A 25,436-nucleotide genomic window follows, 5' to 3' on the forward strand; every position below is an offset into this window, starting at 1 on the left:
GCATGAGCTGGCTCAAAGACACAAGAAGCTAAGCCTAACACTGGCAGGCTGGTAGGAATGTCTCACAGAGCACGCACCAACTTCCCCTCCCATCTATGGAGGACACCAGTCAAACAAAGGAGAGATGTATTTGTCCCTAAAGGCCAAACCCTGCTCTAGGTCTCAGGAGACAGCTTACTGATGTTCTTCTCCTGAGCCCCGGAGAAAGTGTGAGAGAGGTAAATTCAGGAGGAAACTCACAATCAGAATCTGCTTGTCCCACTCATAGTTCCTGAGCTTCTTCTGCATTTCGTTCATGTCATCCCGAGCCTTCTGGAGAGGGTCTGCCAGGCGCTTGTTCTGCATAGACACCTCCATCATCTCCTTCTCGAGGTGATCTTCCTTCTTGCGCATGTCCTCCATCTGTTCCTGTTGGCACAAGCGCAGGTGTGGAAGGGTTAGGCAAAGCAGAGGGAGCTGCGGTCTTTGGGGGTGAGGGCCATGAGCCCTCCTGCCCTCAAAGAACAGCCCTGAGGTCCTAGACCTATTTTATGTATAAACAGAGTAATTTTGCACGGTCTTAACTTATTCTGAATTTTCTAGGAATGCCCCTTGTACACAAATTGAGATAACACTTTGCTCAGGACCCATGGGGCATTCCCCACTTAGGGAACTCTGCCACTGCCAGCACTTACAGGATGATGACACCACTCGTGCAGCCATGCTGTAGCTCCCACTGCAATTCTGCATGACCTTTTCTACCTGTCAGATGCATCCTGCCCCACAGCCCCATCTACACTATACTCAGGGTAACATCCTGGCTGTTTTCAGCTATAAATGTGGAGAGGTTACAGTACCTATGAATTTCAGTCAAGGACAACAGATATTTTTGTAAGTAGGGGTGTTGGGCCCAATGGGGCCAAGGGTTAGTGTCTGGACTCCTGATCTGGTCAGCCCTTGAGTGGCACCTTGAGGGAGTTGATGAGGGCCAGATTGTTGAGGGTGATGTCGTTGTAGTAGTTCTTGATGTCTGCAAAGGCCTCTTCATGCCGCTGCATCAGCATGTTGATCTGGCCATTCTTCCTCTCCTCCACCTCATGGATCTCAGTCTTTCTCTGCAGGTCAAGCTCGTCCCTAAGCATCTTCATCTTTTTATCATACTTGGCCTCAATTTCTGAAAGGCAGAAGCACAGAGAGGAGCAGATTACCCAGAGGCTCCAGAAGAGATGGAACCTATAAACACAGCCCAAGAACACCCACCAGGACAAAGGCTGTGCAAACAAGCTCACAAATGACATACAGCATGCACAACATAGTCTGCCTTCCTTTGTGTGTAGCTGACATTGCTAATCAATCCCTGGGTTAGGGTCACCTGATCCCATGGCAGTGTGGTCAGCCAGTCAGACTACAGAGTCTCATCAGTAAACCGGACAGACTTCTCAAACAGGAGCCCCCTCAGGTCAGGAGCCATGGAAAAGACTATTCTAAGAATACTGCCAGTTGCTCCTAACTGCTGATTTATGCCAGGAGTGGGGAAGTAGGTGGTCATCACAGCCTCTCCAGCTTGCATGGAAATAAGTTGTTCCGGGATTCTGAACAATCCATCAGCCTTGGAAGCTATCACATCTTCTCTTAGCATGTCTGGCCCAATTTAACCTGGTTTCTGTGCTTGGGTTAGTAGCCCTGAAGGTAAATGACCTTCTGATGGGAGGGGCTCTGGCACTGTCTTATTCAGCGTGCATGTGAGAAACCAACCTCGCACTTGCCTCTCAAAGTCATTCCGCATCTTGGTGATCTCCTCAGTGTGCTTCTGCAAAGGCAGAGAAGCAGGCTGTTACCAGGTGACACATACACACAGAAGCCTCTCCCTGGGGCTGGCCCAGCTCCTCAGTGGTATGAAAAATTCAACTCAGTAAACCCTGTGCTGTTACTGGTAGGTTCTGGGTTCCCCTCATCTCCAAGCTCACGTATCATGCTCAGAATAATGTGGTTTTGGTAATTCCCACATTTCATAATTCAATTCCCTCAGCTAAAGTCACCTCTGAGCTTGACAGAGAATTATAAGACATTCCAAACACTAATCACGCTTGGCCCTTGGCTCACTCTGCCTCCACCCAGGCTGGAGACCACTGGCCATGTCTACACGGAGCTGTAGGCACTCTCCAGATGCCTGCCAACTCTGCCTCAGCTGTGTCTTAGAGCAGTATTAAAAATTATTATGACAGTTATAGGGACGCCTGGGTGGCTCAGTGATTAAGCATCTGCCTTTGGCCCAGGGCGTGATCCTGGGATCTGGGAATGAGTCCCACATCAGGCTCCTTGCAGGGAGCCTGAAATAAAATAAAATCATAAATAAATAAATAAATAAATAAATAAATAAATAAATAAATAAATAAATTTATTATTATGACAGTTATATATTAAATTTTTCAATAAAAAATTTAGATTATATTTTAGAGTAGTATTTTTGTACAAAGGGGAACTGACCATGTAACTATTCCATATGCAGGCCTCAGGTAAGCAGACAGCCCCACATTACTAAATTCACTGGAAACCAGCCCAGGCTGTACTTCTGTCAGCAAAGACCAGACAATTCTTGCAGACCAAGACTTCACCCTCAGGCTTCGCTGCAAAGTCTGCACCATTACTGATTTTTTTCCAGATTGAGTTGAGGCTGGTTTGCCTCTAGGCATGAGGCAAATGTGTGACAAAGTCTTCTCAACCCATGGCCAGGAAAGAGCCTTAGAAAACCAAAGTCAGGGATGCCTGTGTGGCTCAGCGGTTGAGCATCTGCCTTTGGCTCAGGGCATGATCCTGGGGTCCTGGGATCGAGTCCCACATCGGGCTTCTGCATGGAGCCTGCTTCTCCCCTCTCTTTCTCTCTGTGTCTCTCATGAATAAATAAATAAAATCTTAAAAAAAAAAAAAAAAAAAAAAAGAAAGAAAGAAAGAAAGAAAACCAAAGTCAGACACATCTTCCCTCACCCCAAGTCCACCAAAGGTACCCCAACTCAGCTTGGGTCAAAGGCCCAACCCTAACTGTGGTTTTTGATGCCAACAAGCTCTGACCTATCTCCCGCACCTCCTTGCCCCTTGTTCCTCTGGACCTTCACACTGGCTCATTCCCTATCCCTTCTCCAGACTTGGTCTCCTCAAGCCCAGCTCAGCCCCCACCTCCTTCCAGCTTTTTTCCAAATGTCACCTTCTCATTGAGGCATCCCCAGAACTTCTTGTGAAAAAATGCAACACCCCCCCAATCCCCAGCACCCTCTTCCCACAGCACTCATGCCTGTAGATATGCTCTATGCATTCAACAGTCTATTCTGTCTTCCATCTCCTTACTGGACCATCAGGGCCTGGGACCTTACAAGCACTCACCAAACGAATTTCAACCACCATCTGGAACCTCGCCAGCTCCCTCTCAGAAAGGACCAAAAACTCGGCCAGGTACTCATGAACCTGACTTGCATGACAAACTGCTGTGGCTGCCTAGGGGCTAGCACACTGGACACTTTAATGGTTCTGTATATTTCTAGGTGCACCTGATAGACTCCCTGGGAAAGCAGCCAGGTGTCAGGTATCAGCAGCATGTGGAGAGGGACCCTGTGAAGTCAGTTTGTTACTCAAGTTGAGACATGACTTTGTACTTGGCTCCCAAATGGGATTTGTCTGGCTGTGTGCTTATTTTCTTTTAACATTTCAATTAATTGCTAAAATGTGAGGAACTTCTATAAAAAATATGAATTCCCAGTTATGTTGAATAATCAGGAGTTCACGGTCCCCAGGAGCCAATCAGGCCCTGGCGACCCTCACACCTACCAGCCGCAGGTTCTTCACCACCACCTCGTTGGCCAACTCCTGCTCCTTGAGCTCCACCTTTAGCGCCCGCATATCTTTGCGTAGTATACCCTCCTGTGTGTGGTGCTCCTTCTGGGCTAGCTTCATGACCACGGTGCCCTCGGCCTTCATCTCTGTCAGGTTGTTCTGATGCTCGTACAGCAGGTGTTTCACCTTCTGCTTGTAGACCTGTGGGCAGCGGGAGCACCACCTGCTCACCTGCACACTCTCACACACACTCTTGCATATGCATGCTCACCTGTACGCACATATCCTTTTATGAAAAATACCTTCATTTCCCAGTGTAAAGGGTACAAAGGGCGCAACCCCCAAAGAAAGGAGAGAAAATGCCCCCTGTCCCTTGTCCGCCCCTCTGTTCCATACGCGAAGACCTGCTGGGATAGGCAGGTCAGCCCCACTTACCTTGATCTCAACCTGATGCCTCTCCTCAGCCTCCTCCATCTCCCGGTCTTTGTTGCGCAGCTCAGCCTTCTTCTCCTCCAGCTGCCTCCGTGTGATCTCCCAGAAGGTGTGGATCTTGTCCCGCTCTAATTGGAAGTAGTTGCGCTCCTCGCGTTCACGGTCCAGCTCCTCGCGGATGCGGCTGATATGCTCCTCCACCTGCCAGGCAGAGCAGAGCCATGAGGACCCAGCAAGGGCCCACCCAATTCAAAGAAAAAAGAAGGACAACTCACACCTACAAACAAGTAAAAACTAAAAGTAAAAAGTGAAAATATGATGCTAGGGGGCACCTGCATGGCTCAGTGGTTGGGCATCTGCCTCTGGCTCAAGTTGTGATCCTGGGGTCCTGAGACAGAGTCCTGCATCAGAGTACTGCAGGGAGCCTGTTTCTCCCTCTGCTTATGTCCCTGCCTATCTCTCTGTGTCTATCGTGAATAAATAAATAAAATCTCTTTAAAAATATATGACGCTAGGAAGGTTCCAAAGATAGGACAGATTCAGAAAATAGAAATATCTTGAATGTGGGGACTTCTGGGTGGCTCAGCGGTTAAGCACCTGCCTTTGGCTCAGGGCATGATCCTGGAGTCCCAGGATCGAGTCCCACATCAGGCTCCCGGCATGGAGCCTGATTCTCCCTCTACCTATGTCTCTACCTCTCTGTCTCTTTCATGAATAAATAAATAAAATTAAAAAAAAAAGAAAGAAATATCTTGAATGTGGGCAATAGTCATAAAATGATTATATCCTTTAATCCATTCCTGGGAATTTAGACTAAAGAAATTTTGCAAAAAACACAAGAGCTTTCTGCTCAAAGATATTAGCCACACCATTATTACAACAGCAAAAAATTTTAAAAGGATAGGGCACCTGGGTGGTTCAGTTGGTTGAGTCCAACTCTTGGTTTTGGCTCAGGTCATGATCTCATGGATGGTGGGATAGAGCTAGTCAGGCTCCACGTTCAGTGGGGTATCTGCTTGTAGGTTCTCTCCCTCTGCCCCTCCCCCCCACTCACACACATGCACTCTCTCTCAAACAAATAAATAAATCCTTTTTAAAAATTTTAAAAGGAAGTAATCTAAGATGATTTTAAATAGTGAAATGAGGGATCCCTGGGTGGCGCATCGGTTTGGCGCCTGCCTTTGGCCCAGGGCACGATTCTGGAGACCCGGGATCGAATCCCACATCGGGCTCCTAGTGCGTGGAGCCTGCTTCTCCCTCTGCCTGTGTCTCTGTCTCTCTCTCTTTCTCTCTGTGTGACTATCATAAATAAATAAAAATAAAAAAATAATAATAAATAAATAAATAAATAGTGAAATGATTGAAAAATTAGAGTAAATCTATAGTAGGATCATAGGTCCCAAAGACACACAGATAAGAAAATGTTAGAGCACCATAGATATTCACAAAATAATGCTAAATTAAAAAACACTCACCTTTAAAGGTATGTGTTAAGCAAAAAAAATACACAAAACCAGAAGACCCCCTAACAGTCAAAAAAGGTTTGATCCAAAACCAACTGCAAATCTGCAAATAGGTTAAAATTAAAAGGAAAGTAGGACAGGCTCTTGGTTTCCTTGTGAATTTTATTTCCATCAAGATTTGGTCATCAATGTCTCCAGAGGCAAGGGAAACAGAAGCAAAAATGAACTATTAGGACTTCATCAAGATAAAAAGCTCCTGCACGGCAAAGGAAACAATCAACAAAAGTAAAAGGCAGCCCACAGAATGGGAGAAGATATTTGCAATGATATTTCGGATAAAGGGCTAGTATCCAAAATTTATAAAGAGCTTATCACACTCAACACCCAGAAAACAAATAATTCAGTTAAGAAATGGGCAGAAGACATATGTATAGACACTTTTCCAAAGAACACATCCAGATGGCTGACAGACACATGAAAAAATGCTCACCATCACTCATCATCAGGGACATACAAATCAAAACCAGATTGAGACACTACCTCACACCAGTCAGAATGGCTAAAATTAACAACATAAGAAATAAGAGGTGTTGGCAGGAGGGGAAAAAGGGGGACCCTTTTACACTGAGAAAGGGGAGAAAGGGGAACCCTCTTACACTGTTGGTTGGAATACAAACTGGTGTGGCCACTCTGGAAAACAGCAGACAGGTATCTCACAAAGTTAAAACAAGAACTACTCTATGACCCAGCAATAGCAATACTAGGTATTTATTACCCAAAGGATACAAAATACAGATTTGAAGCAGTACACGCACCCCAATGTTTACAGCAGCATTATCTACTATAACCAAATTGGAGAGAGCCCAAATGTCCATCAACTGATGAATGGATACAGAAGATGAGGAATATACATATAATGGAATACTACTCAACCATCAAAAAGAATGAGGTCTTGCCATTTGCAACAACATGGGGAGCCTGATATGGGGCTTGTTATCAGGACCCCAGGATCAAAACCTGAGCCAAGGGCAGACGCTTAACCTACTGAGCCACCCAGGTGCCCCACCATAAAAGACTCGTAGTGATAGAGAGCAAACTGAGGGATGAGGGAGGTGGCTGGGGGATGGAATACATGGGGGGTGGGCATGTTAGGGTGAGCATTGGGTGTTGTATGGAAGTGATGAATCACTGAATTCTACTCCAGAAACCAATATGGCACTGCATGTTAACTAAGTAAAATTTAAATTAAAAAAAAAAAAAAAAAGAATTTGTAATCTTTTGAGCACAACATCAAGCCACTCACTGTTAAGGGTTTCTCTCCTGATAACCCCACTCCCCACAGAGAAATCACATTTCTCACATGAAGAGAAGGCCAAGATAACAACCACCTGAGGAGTGGTAGCCGGAGGAGCTCTGTGGTGAGGAACCTGCATGGAGCCTGGCTGTGCAGGAGCGTCTGACTAGGGCCTCAGTGGATGGCAGGGTCTTCGTGTCACAGACCTTTAGTGTCCAAACTCAAAATAGCTTACACTAGGCTCCTACCTACTTTGACTGGCTGACTGTCAGATTTCAATGAATATTGGGTTTCTTATAAATATATGGATTTCTAGCTTCTCTTTAAAACTCAGGAAACAGGGGATCCCTGGGTGGCTCAGTGGTTTAGCGCCTGCCTTCAGCCCAAGGCATCATCCTGGAGTCCCGGGATCGAGTCCCACATCAGGCTCCCTGCATGGAGCCTGCTCCTCCCTCTGCCTGTGTCTCTGCCTCTGTGTGTGTGTGTGTGTGTCTCTCATGAATAAATAAATACATAAAATCTTAAAAAAAAAAAAAACTCAGGAAACAAGGGTGCTTGGGTGGCTCAGTCAGTTAAGCATCCAACTCTTGATTACGGCTCAGGTCATGATATCAGAGTCATGAGATCAAGTCCCTCATCAGGCTCTGTGCTCAGCAGAGTCTGCTTGAGATTCTCTCCCTCTCTATCTGCCCTCCCCTTGCTCTCACTCTCTCACTTTCTCTCAATAAATAAGTAAATAAAATATTTAAAAAAAAAAAAAAAAAACATACCACCCGGAGCCCAATGCCCATAGAGTAATCATCCAATTAACTGACTGCAGCTGTCCCCAGTCCCTCAACCCTGCTGGACCCTGGAGAGATCTGGGGTGGCAGTCGCACACGTGCAGAATGACCACTGCTGTGTCCCAGTCCTGTATCCACAGAGACAAGAAACAGCTCAAGTGTTGGGACAATATGATGTGCAATCCAATCTCCACACAGCAGCTCCAGTGATCTCTCCAAAATACAAACTTGAACCCATTACCATCTGCTGAACTACCTATGGTTTCCCTGCATACAGAATAAAGCAACTCCTCACCACTGTGCAAGGGCCTCTGCCCAGCTCTCCACCTTCAGCTCATGGTATTTCCTTTGTATTTACATCTTATCATAAAACTATCAAAAGAAGGACATCTGGGTGGCTCAGTTCATTAAGCCTCCAACTCAACTCTTGGTTTTGGCTCAGGTCACGATCTCAGGATCCTGGGATCAAGCCCTGCATCAGGCCCTGAGCTCAGTGAGGAGTCTGCTTCTCTCCTTCTCTTGCTCTTTCTCTCTCAAATAAATAAATAAATCTTAAAAAAATATATCAAAAGAAAGTTAGGTTTATTAACACTAACACACAAGCTGACATGGAACCCTCCACAGGTCCCTATCAGACACTCACGGGTCAGTCATCAAGATGGAGGCTGAGGGAGGCACTACATCTGCTCTCATCATTCATAATGTGTTACAGTTGGTTTTTTTTTAATTTTTATTTATTTATGATAGTCACACAGAGAGAGAGAGAGAGAGAGAGGCAGAGACATAGGCAGAGGGAGAAGCAGGCTCCATGCACCGGGAGCCCAATGTGGGATTCAATCCCGGGTCTCCAGGATCGCGCCCTGGGCCAAAGGCAGGCGCTAAATCGCTGCGCCACCCAGGGATCCCTGTGTTACAGTTTTTAAGAGGCTTTTGACTGAAATTATAATTATATAATTATGTTCTCTAGCTCTTAATCAAAATGAACAAGTGACTTAAAATAATTCCAACTGTTTAATGGCAAATAAAATAAATAAGAATACTATATATGCATATACAGTGATAACAGCTCAGCAAACATCAGCTACATAAAAGGGTAAGACTGAAAGGATACACAGAAAATTAAAAATAGGTTTTATATCCCGGGACACCTGCACCCCAATGTTTGTAACAGCAATGTCCACAACAGTCAAACTGTGGAAAGGGAAAGAGCCACAATGTCCTTTGACAGATGAATGAATAAAGAAAATCTGGTATATATATGTATGTGTATACACACACACACACACACACACACACAATGGAATATTACTCAGCCATCAGAAAAGACGAATACTCACCATTTGCTTCCACATGGATAGAACTGGAGGGTATTATGCTGAGAGAAATAAGTCAATTGGAGAAGGACAAAGAGGGAGGAGAAGCAGGCTCCATGCAGGAAGCCTGATGTGGGACTTGATCTCGGAATCGGGATCATGTCCTGAGCTGAAGGCAGATGCTCAACTGCTGAGCCACCCAGGCATCCCTGTAATGTTGTTTTTTTAAAAATATGTACTGCACTTGATAGTTTTGGAGAAAATGAGAAGAATGGAAATGGGAGATAGCATACACTGGTTTGGATAGAAGTGCAGGAACAGACTAAGGGGAGACAGACAAGGAGGCAGTAGGCAGTAGTCTGAAAGAAGTTCATAAAGACACACAGCCAGAGACAACTTGGAGCAACACCCACCAGTCCCATCCCGACCCAAGACGAGGCTAAGGCCTTGCTCACCTGCTCCTTGCTCATGTCCTCCGGAGCAAGCCCGTCAACAATCGGGGTACCTTTGGTTTTCCCTTTCTTTCCTTTCTTCTTGGGTGCCTTTGATTAAAGAAAAGATGATTAGGTAAGGAAGGGAAACTCTGTCTAAAGGCATCACCTTCTGGCTGGCTCTGATGAGCCCCTGGGCATACTGGGATAAGAGTACCTGTTCTGGCACCTCTCTCCTATTGCTCACTGTCTCATGCCCCATCTGGAGCACATCACTGTGCCCTCAGGTTTCCCACCCATAACCACCCCACACATTCTCTGTTGACACCTTTCAAGAAGCAAGGGAAAAAATCATCCTTTTCAGAAGAGAACATTTTCTCCCTCAAAAAGAAAGGGAGGGGGAACGTGTTCCAAATCGACTCCTTGGTATGTGGCAGGGACCTCCGGGGCATGAATACAAAATTTACTTAGCCAGGAAGAATCCCAATAGCACACTGTCAAACATTACCATGTTGGCAATAATACCTGGTAACCACCATAGAGAAACCTGCAAAAAAACTGGGTAAGGAGAAACGGCCCTACAGCAACGATCACAGGTGGTGACATGAGGCTTCCTTTCTTCCAAATATAAAACTGCTTCCAAGGGCCTTGGTCAAGAGCTGAAGCAGACAGCACTCACCACAGAGTGGGTGCTCTGTAAATGAACCACACGGAACTGGTCATAGTGTCACTTTTGCTTTTAACAACTTGGACAAGATGAAAGAACCTCCCACCCCCATTCACTTGCCAAGGGCCACTCAAGTAGGTATTGAACTTCCAAATCCTTACCTTCTGCCTTCACTTCTAACTAATTCTGTGATTCATGCTTTTGTGTGTGCATGCATCTACATGTTTCTGTAACACGTGTGTGTGTGCATCTAAATGCTTCTATTAATGCTTTTATATGTATTTATGTATGTCTACAGGTCTAACGTTTTTGTGACTACAAGAAAAATTTATTTAAAAAAATTTTTTTACAAAAAACTTTTACATGGATCTTAGAAAACACAGAAACGTAAAAAGAAAACAGGAAAATCACCCATATTCCAACAAGCTAGTGATACACGTAGGTATTTTGGTGGTCTTTTCCAGCTGGTTTTAAAAGACCCATGCACTGAAATCTTTACTCCTAGCCTCCTGCCCTCTTTCCCAGCCTTCTACTCCAAGAAGTCCAGCCCAAGAGAAGGTCCCACAGGTTCTTAACTACTTGGTAATTCACAGCCAAGTGCAGGGGCTTGGCATAGCTCTGGGAGAGGCATCCTCCCCACCAGCTGATACTCCCTCCTGCTGCGTCTGCCTGGAAAACCAGCTCCTGAAAACTCCTGTATCAGGGCGGGGCAGCTGAGGGTCCTACTACGGGAGAGAAACAGGGATGTAGAACTGGTGAAGCCATGAGCTCTCACCCTGCTCTGCTCCGTATAGGCCTGACTCCTCCGAAGCTCTGCAAGGAAACAGCAGCTACTGTACCCTGAGGCTCTGTCCAGGACCCCTTGGTGCAGAGGGACCCCTAGCCACGCTGGTGTGCCCCAGGCTCTTCGTCCCAGAGAATGGAGGTCCCTGAACCCGACTGTGCGCCATGGGACGCTGCATGCACCAGGGTCCTAGGCCTGCCTGTACTAAGTCCTAAAGATCTGGAGGATTGAGACTTCCAAACAGGAAATCCTTCTGACCAGGTCCTTCTGGACAGCGTGCACACCAGACCCTGGATCGGGGCGGGGCGTCTACGAGCACCCCTGCGAGGGCCGGATCCTGGAGAGCTCAGAGAGCTCGGATCGCTCAGGTCCAAGTGCGTGTGGGATCCGCGATCCAGGACCCCGAGCACCCAGTGCTCTCCTCCCCAAGACGCCACGAGAGTACCAAGGCCTCAGTTCCTGTAACCCGGAGCTCCAGGCCTCCCCATTCTGGGGTCTCAGCGTGCACAGGTCCCGGGGACCCAGGCTTCCCCGTCCGGGGGCCTCTCTGCGCGCAGGGCCGGGTAACCAAGGAGCCCCCGGCCCCCGCTCCTCCTCACCATGGCTCTGGTGGTCGACTCTTGCCCCCCGCAGACAGAAGCGCCAGCCGGGCGGAGGCTGCGCGGTCTCCCGGCAACCGATGGGCGGTCCTGCGCGAAGTCTTGAAGATCCTCGCGAGACTCCGAGGGCTGTGACAGCCCCTAGCAACCGCGGAGGCGAGTTCCTAGCAACGCGCGCTGGGCGGAGCCCGGGGTTGCCGGAGTGGGTAGGTCTTGCCAGCACCCTGGCATCAACCCCGTGCTTGATCTCCCCGAAGCTCCTCAACGCATCCCGTTGCGTTTTGGTGGTGCTTGGTTTTGTTTTTTGCGTGTCTCCCCGACTAGCACCTAAGTTCCACTTCTTAGCTACAGCGCCTGCTGTACGGAGCAGATGCTCGGTAAAGATGCCTTCAGTGAAGGAGGGGGACAGGGAGGAAAGGAAGATCTGCCACCCAAGGGTCCCAGGCGTTATCCAAATTAGATTCAAATTTGGGCTGAGGTCATGCCCATCGGCCACACACACCCGCCCACCTTCGAAGATTCCTGCCCCCACCTCCTCACTCCCCCCACCCCCTCCGCACCCCCACCCCCGCTGTCCCGCTAAGGATGGAAGATAGCTAGGTTTCCCCCTGTGAGGAAAACTAGAAACCTCTGCCAGGAGTTTCCAGGCAGGAAGTGCAGAAAACAAAACAAAACAAAACAAAAATTCTTGCTCTGAAAACTGCTAGCCATTATATGATTTCGAAAGTGAATTTCATCTTATTACCTTAGGTACATCGCTCTAGTCAACCAGAAAGCTGAGAGTTTGTCATTAGCAGTTGTCCATCTTTACACACCATTTGTCCTCTTTCTTTCTGCACTCTCTACTTTAACATCTTCCTAACTAGTGCAGTGGGTCATGTTTTCCCTCCCATCTGGGGATGGAGAAGATTCCAGAATCTCCTCCCCACTGGAGAGTTGCACTGGGCACAGAGCATGAGTACTGAAGATGGGCCTGGGTGAGCTTGGATCTGCCAGTCTCGCCCAAGGAGGAAGATGCCTCATTCATTGGGCTCACTTACGTCCCAGGTGCACACAGAGACAGGGATCTAAGAGCCACAGTGATGACCCTGAGGGACTTCCTGTTGCTCACCCAAGCCCTGGCTGCTCTTGGTTTGGAGCTTGCACAGAGCCATGATTTATTTAGAGCAGGCCCTGAGGCCTTTCTGAGGTCTGGCCATGTCACTGTGCCTGGACAGCCAAGAGCTTGTGCCTCTGTGCCCAGACACCACCGGCCTGATAAGGGCCTCCTCTGCCCACTAATGCCAGGCCTTCCAGAGGAGTTTTGGCAGGCAACACAGTGCAGCTGGGTAACACAGAGGGGTAACTGTTGTCATTTAACACTTACTTTGGCAAACCCAATATGCTAGGTGCCTCACGTTAATTGGCTTCTTTGCTTTAGATGTCTGGGATCTCTGAATTAAATAAATGCATTAACATTAATTCCTTTCAGCAAAAAAGGGCAAAAATAAGAAGGTTAGCTAAGGATAAGAAGAGAGGGAATTCATTTGTCAAAACCAGCAGCATTGCTTAGTTTATCAGTATGGATTGCAGAGATGAATAGTTCAAGGGAGCCTGGCTGACAACTCCCCTGGGCTCCTGACAAGGCCCACAGTGACCTGTGCTTTTCATATTGGATTTGAGTTCAGATCTTTAGAAAAGAGCCCTCTCTTCATATGTGTGGCTCAAGATACTTTTATTCAGCATCAAGCTGTGCAGCTCTGAAACCAAGATAAATGGCAGCTGAGTTTCCTGCAAAATCACAGAGCAAGTGTTAATACATACAAACCCACTGACCATGTTGACTAATGTCTGGCCTTTCCTAATACCTGCTTACTTGGTGGGTCAGGCAAACTGACTTGGGCCACTACATCAACTCGATAGATGCCTGGATATTAGGATAATAAAGTATTTAAGAAGAGGGATCCCTGGGTGGCGCAGCGGTTTAGCGCCTGCCTTTGGCCCAGGGCGCAATCCTGGAGACCCGGGATTGAATCCCACATCGGGCTCTCGGTGCATGGAGCCTGCTTCTCCCTCTGCCTATGTCTCTGTCTCTCTCTCTCTCTCTCTGTGTGACTATCATAAATAAAAATTAAAAGAAAAAAAAAGACTGAGTTCTCTCTTATTTATTTATTTTTGGGACTCTCTTTTAGAGATCCATAGTGAAGTTCTTACAAATGAAATTATATATGTGTAAAATTTGCTTCACAACAATCTTGCAGAGGCACCTGGCTGGCTCAGCTGGTTAGGCGTCTGAACTCTGGACCTCAGCTCAGGTCTTGACCTCAGGGTCATGAGTTCAAGCCTCATTTTGGGCTCCACATTGGGCTTGGAGCCTACCTAAAACAAAACAAAACAAAACAAAACAAAACAAAACAAAACCCATCCAGCAGTGGAGGAAGGTGATTGATAGTAGGGAGGAAACAAGATGAGCCTTGAGTTGGTAACTATTGAATCTGGGTGATGGTGTGATGGGTACATGCAGGTTAATCATGCTATTCTCTCTCCTTTTGTTTGAAAGTGTTCTTAATGAAAAGTTAAAAATAAATAAAACACTGGCCTCCGGAGTCAGATCACCTGCTGCTCACCAGCTGGGATTGCCTTTGACAAAACTCCCTCTGTAACCACCTATTCATCTCTCACATGGGAATAATCATTAAACAATTGCAATTACAGTTACTATGATTGCATAACAGGTCACCCTCAAAAAGTAGTGGTTTAATACAGTGACAATATCTCTTTTGCTCATGGATTTACAACTCTGCCAGGACTCTTTGGGGACAGCTCACTTCAGCTCCACAAACTGTCCCCAGAGGGGTGGCTCAAAGGCGAGGTCTCAGGTCTGCCTATTGGCTGAGAGACACAAGTCTGGCCTAATGGTTATTGTTGGCCAGAACATTCACACACAGATGGCCTGCTGAGTGGCCTGGGCTTCCTCACATAAAGTGGCCAGTTTCCAGGGGGGCTTTCTGGGGGAGAGCTGAATCCCCCTTATGACCCAACTTTAGAAGTCCCATAACATCATTTCTGCCACACTCTATTGGCCAGAGCAGTCACAAGCCTTGCCCAGGTTCAAACAAAAGGGGTATAGAAGAAGGAGTGTCTTGATGGGAGTAGAAGGTTCTGGAAGTGGAATCAGAGACACTGATCTGGCCATCCTGGGAAATACAATCTGCCACCCCAGCTGACTCTGAACAGCCAGTGCCCACCCAACTGTCCCAATTTCCCAAGGCACTCACTGGCTTGCTATGTCCCCACCACCCATCCTATAACTCAGTTTTTTCCCTGAGAGGCCATTCTCTCCACCTTTTAATGTAGCAGGGAGGCGTGGCTCATAACAAGGGCTAGTTCTAGTGAGTCATGAAATCATTTTAGAAGGTTGCAGATTGCAGTTTTTGTTTTCATTTATTTTGTGAACTAAAGAAAAATGAGAACTATTAGCCTCTGTGATTGACAGTCTTAAAAGCTGTGGGTTGTATATGATTGGAGTCTAGCTAAGCAGTGAGGGCCTTGGTTGGCTGAAGCTGGATGGACCACCCGCCTTTGAGAGGGTACCTTTCCTGTGAACACCAAACTCATACCCACCTCCCTCCTCTGTGGGCCTTTTTTACTCCCAATTGGGAACAAACTCTTTCTCTCCCCCCGATGTTTTTCTTTGGTTTGGTTTGTTTTTATAAAAGTGCAGTCTTTGGGCTTGGATTCATACCTCTGGCTTCCAGACCTGGCTGTGCAACCTTGGTCAGCTTACCTACCCTGTCTGTCCTCAACTTCGTCACCTGGAAAACCAGGACACCGTCTTCCTGGGATCTCTGGGGGTATCACTGAGATACTGTGCACAAAGAACTTGGCACAGGGACGCATTTCAGGGGCTTGTGTTTGGTGTTCTCAGCGCGCCCAGACCCTGCCTTCCCTCCCGGGGCGCTCTCGCTGCCCGCTCCCATCTCCCTACCTCCCATTCCTCGCCCCCCCCCCCCCCCCCGCCACGCTCTGGCCTCTCCATTAAACCCTTGCCCACCCCCACCCCCAGTGTTCCTCATAGGATTAATCACAATCGGCAATTCTTTGCATGGGGGCCAAGGGTGTGGGCGCTGCCTTGGCTTCTCCTCTGTGCCTCCCGGAGCTCCACTGGCCCTCGAGGAGCCGGCCGTAGCTGGCACCCCATAAATATCTGGGAGTGAACAAATGGAAGAAAGTTGGCGCAGCCGCAGGAGGAGTGAGCGCTTTGGGGGCGCAGAAGGCACCAGGCCGAGCCGGGGACCGGGAGGTCCGAGGGAGAGGTGGTCCGCAGGGCCTGGGCCGGCAGGGGGCGCGCGCGGAGCGGGGCGGGGCCGCACCTGTGCTGCGGGGCTGGGGGGGGAGGATGCTAGGGGGAACCCGGGCCCCGGAGCAGCTGCGCGCCCCGCCCCGCGGGCTCCTCCCTGCCGCCGCGGCCCCCCGGCTGCTGCCCCGATGCGCTGCGCCGGGAGCTGGGGCCGAGTCGCCGCCGCAGCTGCAGGGGCGCCCGGGCTGGGTGACGCCGCCGCCGCCCGCGCCCCTCCCAGACCCCGCCGGCCGCATGGAGCCCCCGGAGGGCGCCGGCCCGGGAGGTGAGTGCGGCCCCAAGTCCGCAGGAGTCCGCGAGCTGCGTCTTCCCCGCAGCCAGCCGCAGCCCCTCCCCCGCACCCCCCCCCCCCCCCCCGCCGGCCCACTCACCGGCCGCTCCCGGGGGCCGCACGAGACCCTCCGGTAGCTCCGACTTGAGCCGGGCCTGCCGCCGGGGGAGCCAGGCCGGGCACCTCCCGGGAACGGCCCCCGCTTTAGGCGGGGGGCGCACACATCACGTCCCCGCCCCCTTGTCCTCTGCGGTTTGGGCCCCGGCAGCCGCCAGGCGCGCTCCGGGGTGGTTGGCCCAGAGTTTCGTGCTGAACCCCAAACCAGCAGAGCCGGGGCTCCGGGGGCCAGGGCATGGGGCGTGTCTGGGCCGTAGATTGGGGGCCGCTCCGCGAGGCGTGGGGGTCGACGCTGCCCTCCGGGGCCGCGCGTCTGCTTTGTTCGCCGGGGGCTAGGGCAGGGAGGCCGCCGCCGGGATGGGATCCTGCAGGGCACCGCGCTGGGACAGGGCCTGGGGGAAGGGGGCGTTGCACCGGCGTGGCCTGAGGGGGGCCTGCCCCAAGCGGCAGGGGTTGTCGGCCTGGGCGCGGTCCAGGGGCGCTCACCTCTGGGAGGGCAGGTGTGCACGGAGGGAAGCCTCCCCGAAGCCCCTGTCAGCCCTCGGTGACTGTTTGAGATTCTACCTAGGTCGCCCCTCTTTGGAGTCTGGCTCGGGCAGGGCGGCAGCTGGTACAGGGAGGAAAACTGTAGGAACCTCCACCTCTAGAGTCCTTTCAGGCGGAGTGTTCGGGCGCCATCGGCGCCTCCACCGGCCTGGTTAGGCCCCAGATGCATCATGGGTTTCCTAGAGGTCCCATCCCCGGGAGCCGGGAGCCGGGAGCCGCTCTTGACCACACAGGGACCTGCGGAGGGACCCTCGCTGCATCAGCGACCTCATCTGGAGCCCAAAGGGATGGCCCCAGGGGGGGTGTCCTGAAGCAATGGGCCCACCCGCTGCTGTGTCTGCAGTCTGAGTTGGGCAGGTGCAGCCCAGACAGCTGAGGGCCCTCTGTCACCCACCCTGCAAACACCAGCAGACACACCCAGAGCTGCTGGGTGTGGGTTTTCTTTGTTTTGTCATTTGTTTAAGGGATCCAGCTCTTTCTTGCCATTGACCCCAGGCCCCAGAACTTCCCAGTGGCAGCTTTGTGGGGACCTGAGGGGAAAGGTTTGGAAGGCAAAGGCTGGGGACCAGAGTTGTGAGACTGTGGGCAAAGCAGCTTGGCCCTCAGTTTCCACGTCCACTTGTGTCAGTGGGGACAGATTCACTTCCCCTGCAGGACTGTGGGAGCCCTGAGTGCAACAGGGAGGGAAGGCATTTGGGAGAGGGGCCTTATGATCCTCCAGGTTCTGAATCTCACCTATTCCATACAGATATGTATTTATCAGGTGCCTACTCTGTGCAGGACTAGGGGTGGGAACACAGCTGAGGCCACACTGAGGGCTCATATTCCTATGCTCCAGAGCCAATTCCTGCCTACACAGTGGCCTGGTGATCTCCATTGTCTGGGATCTCACGAGGTCATGTATGGGTGCCTGTGACTGTCATTCTCTCAGTTCACTGACTTTTGAAAACTTTATTTTGGACCATGTGGAGCACACACAAAAGTAGAACAGGGCAATAAAGCTCCGTGTGTCACCTCCTAGTCTGCTCAACCAGACCACCACCAACCTCCCTTCAGTAGTAATGTGTAGTTGTCATCTGACATTATTATTTCATCTATTATTTCTGAAAATATCTCTAAAAGATAAGGTTTTCGTAGAGCATAATGAAAATCCCATTTTTGCACCTAAACAAAATAATTTCTTAAATACCAAAGTTTGCAGACATGGAGATGAGAAGGGAGGCGGTACACTTCTTGAAGGGTCCCCAACTGGGGTCTTTGGTAAACCAAGGTTCTGGTCCCAGCCAATTCCAAGCCCGTCCAAACAGCCACAAGGAGAAAGGCCACGGCCTTGTGCTCAGAAGGCTGTGCCTTGCCAGGGCCCCCTGGCATCCTTGCAGTCCAAGGACAAGGGGCTAGGGAAATGGGGTACAGGTGCCCATCTCTCCCTCCCCACTGCCATTTTGTCATATGTGATAATCATTTATTTGCTTCATGAATTTGTTCATCTGTTCATTCAGAGCATCTCCTCAATGCTCAGGGCAAGGCCCAGGACACACAGCAGGGAACTCAAGATTTGGGCCAAGTTCTCACACAAATGTGCCAGAAAATAGGTCAGCAGCCTAGCACAAGGTAACCCTATCATATCCACTTACGTCAGCCATCAGTGCTGGGGGCAGAACTGTGGTAACCCAACCGCAGTCACCACGGGGCACTATTTTGCTACCTGCACAGGTCAGGGCAGCAGTGCCCCCTGCAGGGGCTTGATGGGGGCTGCAGTGAGCTGAGAATCACGGTGTTGCTACCCCACACACTGGCCTCAGGTGCCCCTAAGCCCACCAAGCTACTGCTCAGCCTGACACCAAGTACCCCCACCCCATGCCTGCCTCTGTGATCACCCGTCTCACACCCCAGGAAGAGCTGTGGGTCTCATCCATGGACAGCTACTTAGAAACTATGGGATGCGGTCTTGGGCTTGTTCATTCAGCAAACATTTATGGTGTACCTACTGTGTGCCAGGACCCAGCCTAGGTCCTAGAGATCATACTCCTCTTGCCCACCCCCAGCCTTTAAGCCTGGTGCTTGGCACATAGTAGGTGCACAGCAAATGCTAGTTGAGGTCGTAAGTTCTCTTGGATTTGCTCTTTATTTTTTTATTTCTATTTTTTTGGATTTGCTCTTTAATTCCATCCAAATTCAATCTTTGTTTCCATTTTGGATTTATCATAAAAATCACTTTAAAGCACACAGTTCAGTGTTTTTAGTATATTTTCAAAATTGTGAAACCACCTCTACTTTTAGAATATTTTCATTAATCTGAAAAGCAACCCCATACACATTAGTCATCCCCTATTCCACACATACCCCAGCTCTTGGAAACCATGGTCTATCTACTGTCTATGTCTTTTCTTTTCTTTTTTTTTTTTTTTTGTCTATGTCTTTTCTAATCTACTTTTCTACTCTATGGATTTGCCCATTCTGGACATTTTATATAAATATTATAATACATGGCCTTTTGTGACTGGCTTCTTGCAGTTACCATGTTTTCAAAGCATGGTGCAGCCTGTATTAGTGCTTTCTTTTCTTATGGCTGAATAATATCCCTTTGTGTGGAAGGACCACATTTTGTTTATCCATCATCCGTTCATGGACATTTGGCTTTAATTCCACTTTTGACTACTGTGAATAATACTTCAATGAACATTCACATGCAAATTGTGTGTGTGGATCGGTGCTTTCAGTTCTCCTGGTGTAAGCATAGGAGTGGAACTGCTGGGTTGTGTGGTGACTCTCTACATGTAGTAATGGAGGAACCACTAAGCCATCTTCTACAATGGCTTTACATGCCAACATCAATCCATGCTCCTCCCTGGGGGCTCAGAACCTCCTCTGTCCCTGGCATCTTCTGCCCTGGCATGTGACTCTTAATCCTTATCACATTCTTCCAGACAAAAGATTGGTGTCCTTGAAAACAAAAATTCCATCTTCGGCTTTTTCTCTCCACCCTGTAGCTCTGACACAGACCAGGGACCCACAGTTTACAGAGTATAGACCACTGCCAAGTGAGATGGAAAGGAATAAAAGACTAAACACCCGGTGACTTCAAACACTCAGGGCTCCTATATTCTGTTGACTCTATGATGCCATTGGCAGTAGATCCTTTGCTCTTTCAAGGATGTTGACATTTGTCAAAATGTGCTTCTTATAGTTAGTCCAACAGGCTAGTCTGTCTGAGACCCCTGGACCCCAACATCTATAATGATGCTTGTCCCTCAACCTGTACTGTCTCAACAATGAACTTCCACCTAACCTGCATCTCATAAAAAAATGGAAATAGATATTGTCCTATTCAGCTTAAAATCCTTCAGCACCTTCTCCCAGCTCACTCAGAGTAGCAGCCAAAGTCCTGATGATATGCATCCCCTACCACTGTCCCCCTGCTTCACCTATCACCACGAGCCATGTGTATGGAAGGGTCTCAGAATTAGGACAGCATAGGCCAGCGTGATATGAGCCCATCATACACCCTCAGAGGGACCAGGGTGCTGTACTTCCCCACTCAAGGAAACAAAGCAGTGTCCCACAGAGGAAAAGCTCCTTGACGACTCTTGACAGGTATTCTCAGACAGTTGGTCAGAAGCTCAAGGCAGGCGTCCCTCCTCACCCCAGGTCAGAGCAAGTTCTGAATTACATCTCTCATGCCCTTTGGGTGGAAAGGTATCTTTGCTGGGCTGGGCGGGCCAGGACACTAGTGGGTGTAACTCTACCCTCCAAGGATACTCAGAAGCCCCATTCCAAATGCATCAGAGAGGTGGAAACCAGATTGTCTGAGCCCCCATCCAACCTGGTCAGCCCCAAACCCCACGTGATGACATAGCATGGGCGGGTCCCCAGGCCCATCTTCCCTTAGCCACACCTCCCAGGGAAGGTGGTACCCTCCTAGAGGAGGCCAGATGCTGCCTAGCCAGCTCTACAGCTGTGAATGGATGGTTTATTATCCCCCTGAGCTGGAGACTCTTTAGACACAGGACCTGGCTGGTATCCTGGCTGCTGACTGCACTGTTGAGGAGAAACCCACCCCTAGCAAGCAGCTGTCAACACTGGTTGCCCAATGGGGACACTGAGGGAACCAAGGGATCTGAAACATTCTGGAGGAACTGATAGATTTGGATGGAGCGATGTGAGCTAAGAGGACAAGATGTTGGCCCAAACAACAAGGGTTGGGGTTGGTGCTAGAAGGGGGAGGGGTCCCATCTCTGAGTGCCAGTCTCTACCAAGCAGATTGCCCACAGGACCTCCTGCTCTCAACTGAAAAAGAAAAAAGAAAAAAAAAAAATCACCAAACATAAGCAATTACATCTTTTAAAAATAAACTGCATAGAAAAAACCTGGAGGAATATCCCCCAGTCTCTTTTACTATGAAAATAAATTATTTTGCACTCAAACAGAACAACATAGGTTTTTATAAGAAATCCATCCACTGGGGATGCCTGAGTGGCTCATTGGTTGAGCGTCTGCCTTCAGCTCAGGGCTTGATCTCACAGTCCCAGGATCAAGTCCCACATTGGGCTCCCTGCAGGGAGCCTGCTTCTCCCTCTGCCTGTGTCTCTGCCTCTCTCTCTCTGTGTCTCTCATGAATAATTTTTTTTTTTTAATCTTAAAAAAAAAAAAAAGAAGAAGAAGTCCTTCCAAAGGTCAGACAAGCAAGTAGGGGCCATTCTGGATCACAAGGACCCCAAAGTCAAGGAAATGCAAGAGTGACCACTGGACCCTTGGTTGGACCTAAAAGTAGAGATAGATGACAGTATCGGACACCTTCTCCTTCATCCACATTACGAGGCCACCACGCAGTGGCCCTCATCTGGTATCTGGGCCAAGGCTTCCTCAGGCAACCTGGTTACAGTCCAGAGTGACAAAGGAGGGTTCACTGAGCTAAGCACTCAGGTCTTCCTCACCTACCTCTCTCCTCCCAGGTAACACCTTCTGTCTTTGTTGCAGAAATAGTTAAGGAGGTTGAGGTGCCACAGGCAGCCCTGGGCACCGTGGCCCATGGGACAGGGGACAGCTGCCACTCGCCCGCAGCCGAGGAAGAGGTTGGCATCCCAATACCAGCCCCGGGGCTCCTACAGGTCACAGAGAGAAGGCGTAAGTACAGCTGATCTGCCCGGCACATGCTCCACAGAGACCAGGAGCACCCTGGGAAATGGAGGGTGGGGTCCATATCCTGTTCAAACACACCGACAGGCGTGTGGAGGTGGGTGCTGCTGCTGCTGCTGAGACCTTACAGCTCTGGTTCTGTGGGCCTTGGCTGTACCATCTGCAAAATGCGAGACCACAGAAGGCACTTAGTCTTTAGTGTGGAGAGCAGATGGGGGTCTGGTCTACCCCATCTTATCCTGATCTCTCAGGACTTCACCCAAAGCTCTAGTTCCTCCTCAAGTGGACAGACCGTGCCCATGACGAGCTCCCCTCCTCCCCCTGCCCCCGCCCCTCCCAACAGAGCCCCTGAGCAGTGTCTCCTCCCTGGAGGTGCACTTTGACCTCCTGGACCTCACTGAGCTGACTGACATGTCCGACCAGGAGCTGGCGGAGGTCTTTGCTGACTCAGACGACGAGAGCCTGGCCAGTGAATCGCCAGCAGGTGGGCTGATGCTGGGGCACGGCAAGTGGTATGGGGCGGTCCTGGGGCCCAAGCCCATCACAGGCAGCTCTCCACAACCCCTATTTTTGAAAATAATTGTTTCTCACACGCGTCAACATTGGCATTTGTCACTGTACCATCCTATTTGCCCAACTTTAAGGGATCTTTCTTCTGTTTTCCTCGATTTTCCTTTCCAAGTGCCAACAAAAGGCCAAAGTCACAGTCCCATCAAAGGCAAAATTTACTACATGTGAATTTAATAATAAGTTAGCCCTGGCCCCAAAGCTCAACCATGACTTAGTTTCCCCTTGGGCGCCCAAGACCCCGAGGGCCCCAGAAATGGCAAGGCAGCTTACGGAGGATGGGGCCCCAGCAACCTTCTCTCCCTCTCCATACCTTGTGCAGGTAGGGGGTGGGAAGGGAGGGGTCAGATCCCAGTCCTGTAGAGCCAGCACCCTGGGAGGGCAAGGGAGCGGTTGGCTGTTGTGGACCAGGCTCATACACAGGGTGGGGTCTCAGCTGCACAGGGACCCTCCTTGGGCATCAGAAGAGCTTTTGCCCAGGTTACACCCAGACCTACACATCCATGTTGCTGGTGGCCTGGCATCTGTGTTTCCTAAGTCCCCAGGAGCCCCTACTGTGTAGCCAGGCATGCACACACAGGCCCAGCCCAGTAGCTACAGGAGTGACCTGATCCCCATGTTCCCGTCAGGCCTGCACCCACTGCCCCGGGCTGGCTGTCTGCGCTCCCCATCCTGGACACGAACCAGGGCTGAGCAGAACCGAGAGAAGCAACCGCTTGGTGACCCGGAGCGCCAGCCAGCAATTGTGGACACATTTCTCACCGTGGAGAGGCCCAAGGAGGACTAGGCCGGCTGGCCCTGGGGCCAAGGCAGTGCAAATCTGGACAATTCTGACCCCATGGACACTCTGCCCACCCCATGTGGCTCTGGGTCAGGTTCTCGGGGCACCCTAGCACAAGCACAGCCCAGTGGCCTTATGTACTGCTCCTTTCTTATCCCTGGATCAGGGACGACAGCATCTGAGGATGAGGTGGGAGTGGCCTAGGCCTCTTGGAAACTTCTGCCTGCAGGACTGGTGCTCTTGTCAGCTGCAAGATTCCCGAGTGGGTGCAGGGTGAGGGGAACCTAAGCCAGAGAGAGCTTCTCTGCAAAGTCCCCAAGGGTCCTCAGGGTTCTGGTCTGGGAATGGCCACACGATGCTCCAGCCCATGGGATGCTCTGCTATCCAGCAAAGTATATGGGTAGGGAGGGTCAGTACTGAACAATGTCGCCTCTTTCTGCCACCCAGGAGCATTGCTGGCACCAGGGTCACCCCCAGGCCCGAAGACCCTGCTTGTCTTGTTTCCTGTGTGACAGCCGGGCCCACCGTCCTTGGCTCAAACACCAAATAGGCACAACCCTCAGACTGTAGGGGGAGTGGGCATGTCGGCTTTGCCCTTGCCTGGGACACATCTCCACAGCCTGTCATGCAAATGCACACAAAGGCATGCACGGTCCTAGGTCTGTGCCCCTGGCTGGCGTCGTGGCCTGGGGTAAAGCTGCCGAAGGGAGACTAGGAACACAAGGGAACCCTGGCACAGCCCCTAGCCTCCAACTTAAGGGCACCAGGCTCAGCTGCTCCCAATGCTGCTCTTTATGACCTAAAGGACTAAACAGGCTCTGGTCTGACAGCAAGTCCAAAAACAGTTTTAAAATAAATGTGTAAGTTTGCTTTTGGTCCCCAGGCCAACCTGCCCTGACCCATTCCCCACTCAAATATTTCTAGGAAAGAAAAACCTGCTCTTCTGTAGAAGCCCTGGGCATCCCGTAGGCCCACTGTGCACAGCTCAAGGCAAGTTCCCCAATGAGAAAACAGGCCTCAGAAATGCTGGGGGACACTGCCTGCTGCCTGTACACGATGAGCATCAACTCAAGGGGCACCCCAGCAGGCATCACCCAGAAGTTCACTTAAAATCAAACCCTATAAGGGCAGCTGCGTGCCCCACCGACCCCACCCACCAGGGTCACCCTCCCCAATCTCCAGCCTTCCAGCTATGGCTTCCTTCCTTCTGCAGAGCTTATTTACAAAACATCGGATTAAAATCTCACTTCTTCCTATGGCCCAACCAGTCTCTTCCTTTCTAGGTGACACCAGAGCTCAGGAGTATGTGGTGGGGGCGGGGGTTGGCTACCCTAGGAGACAAACTCCTGCTCTTGTCTTTCTCCAGTGGAAGCCACTGGGGGCTCCTCTGTGCTGCTTATTTGGGTTATGTCTCAGGAACAAGTGCCCTGGATTTCTAGTCCTTAGGAAAGTAAAGGTCCTGTCCCTCACCCCCCACCCCCAGCCCAAAAAGGCACAAGGTACACTCTGGCAAGTCATCTCAGCCCAGACAGGTTCCCAGGAAGCTCTAGGTCCAGAGCAGCAGCTTGCTTAAGAAGGGAGCCAGCAAGTAAAGCCTGTGAGAAGGCCAAGGGTGAGGCCAAAACCCCAATCATTTTAATTACCCATGAAATAAGAGGCTCAGAAACCAGGCCCTGGGCCCCATGCCAGGCAGTTCCCACCACTCGGCTCTGTGGAGGGATGCATGAGCCTCCCTAATGAAAGATTCTAGACCAGGTCTCCATCCCTGGGCCCAGGAACTGACTCAAAGCCTGTTTAAGAGTGTGCCCAGGTGGCCCAAACAGGGGGAGGGGGTGAAGGAAAGAGCTGAGGAAACTCAGGGGGGTAATGAGCACAAGGGTATCCAAGGCAGAAAACAGTAGGGGTTGGGGAGCATCCAAGTGTGCTGAGGTATGCCCTGGATCCCAGAGAGGGGATGCACCAAGCCTCAAACCGAACAGGTCCCCAGGTTCTGGACACCACACACCACCCTCACCTCCGGCAGAGGGAGCCTCAAAGACAGGACCCTGGCCAGTCCCCAAGCAGCTCAGCTAACAAAGGCTAGGTTTAGTGCAGACTTCATGACAGGGTG

General features: G+C 50.2%; 2 protein-coding genes across 26 annotated transcripts in view; one reads left to right on the forward strand and one right to left on the reverse strand.

Annotated features, from left to right (window-relative positions):
• The window catches only part of GAS8 (growth arrest specific 8), a 59,205-nt gene that overhangs the window by 8,037 nt on the left and 25,732 nt on the right, over positions 1–25,436 (reverse strand). For 19 of the 24 annotated variants that reach the window (XM_049109597.1, XM_049109596.1, XM_049109595.1 and 16 more), the window contains 6 exons: positions 9,544–9,630; positions 4,240–4,437; positions 3,799–4,005; positions 1,735–1,789; positions 948–1,153; positions 241–408 (listed from right to left, as the gene is read on the reverse strand). In XM_049109597.1, coding sequence (XP_048965554.1) covers positions 241–408; positions 948–1,153; positions 1,735–1,789; positions 3,799–4,005; positions 4,240–4,437; positions 9,544–9,558 — 849 coding nt within the window. In that variant the 5' untranslated portion in view covers positions 9,559–9,630. Of the gene's footprint in view, positions 1–240; positions 409–947; positions 1,154–1,734; positions 1,790–2,466; positions 2,868–3,798; positions 4,006–4,239; positions 4,438–9,543; positions 9,631–11,569; positions 11,723–25,436 lie in introns of those variants that run through there. The other 5 variants (XM_049109601.1, XM_025427196.3, XM_025427198.3 and 2 more) reach the window with 5 other exon arrangements.
• DBNDD1 (dysbindin domain containing 1) lies at positions 15,834–24,590 on the forward strand. Of its 2 annotated transcripts, none has more exons than XM_049109602.1 (4): positions 15,834–16,173; positions 21,820–21,966; positions 22,402–22,462; positions 23,175–23,252. In XM_049109602.1, the coding sequence occupies exons 1-3, from the start codon at positions 15,948–15,950 to the stop codon at positions 22,422–22,424; spliced, it is 396 nt and encodes a 131-aa protein (XP_048965559.1). In that variant the 5' UTR covers positions 15,834–15,947; the 3' UTR covers positions 22,425–22,462; positions 23,175–23,252. The 2 variants fall into 2 exon arrangements, with proteins under 2 accessions (XP_048965559.1, XP_025282978.1); XM_025427193.3 differs by having other exon boundaries at positions 16,015–16,173; positions 22,322–22,462; positions 23,175–24,590.

The sequence above is a fragment of the Canis lupus genome, chromosome 5, assembly GCF_003254725.2.
Source record: "Canis lupus dingo isolate Sandy chromosome 5, ASM325472v2, whole genome shotgun sequence".
NCBI classification, from domain to species: domain Eukaryota; kingdom Metazoa; phylum Chordata; class Mammalia; order Carnivora; family Canidae; genus Canis; species Canis lupus.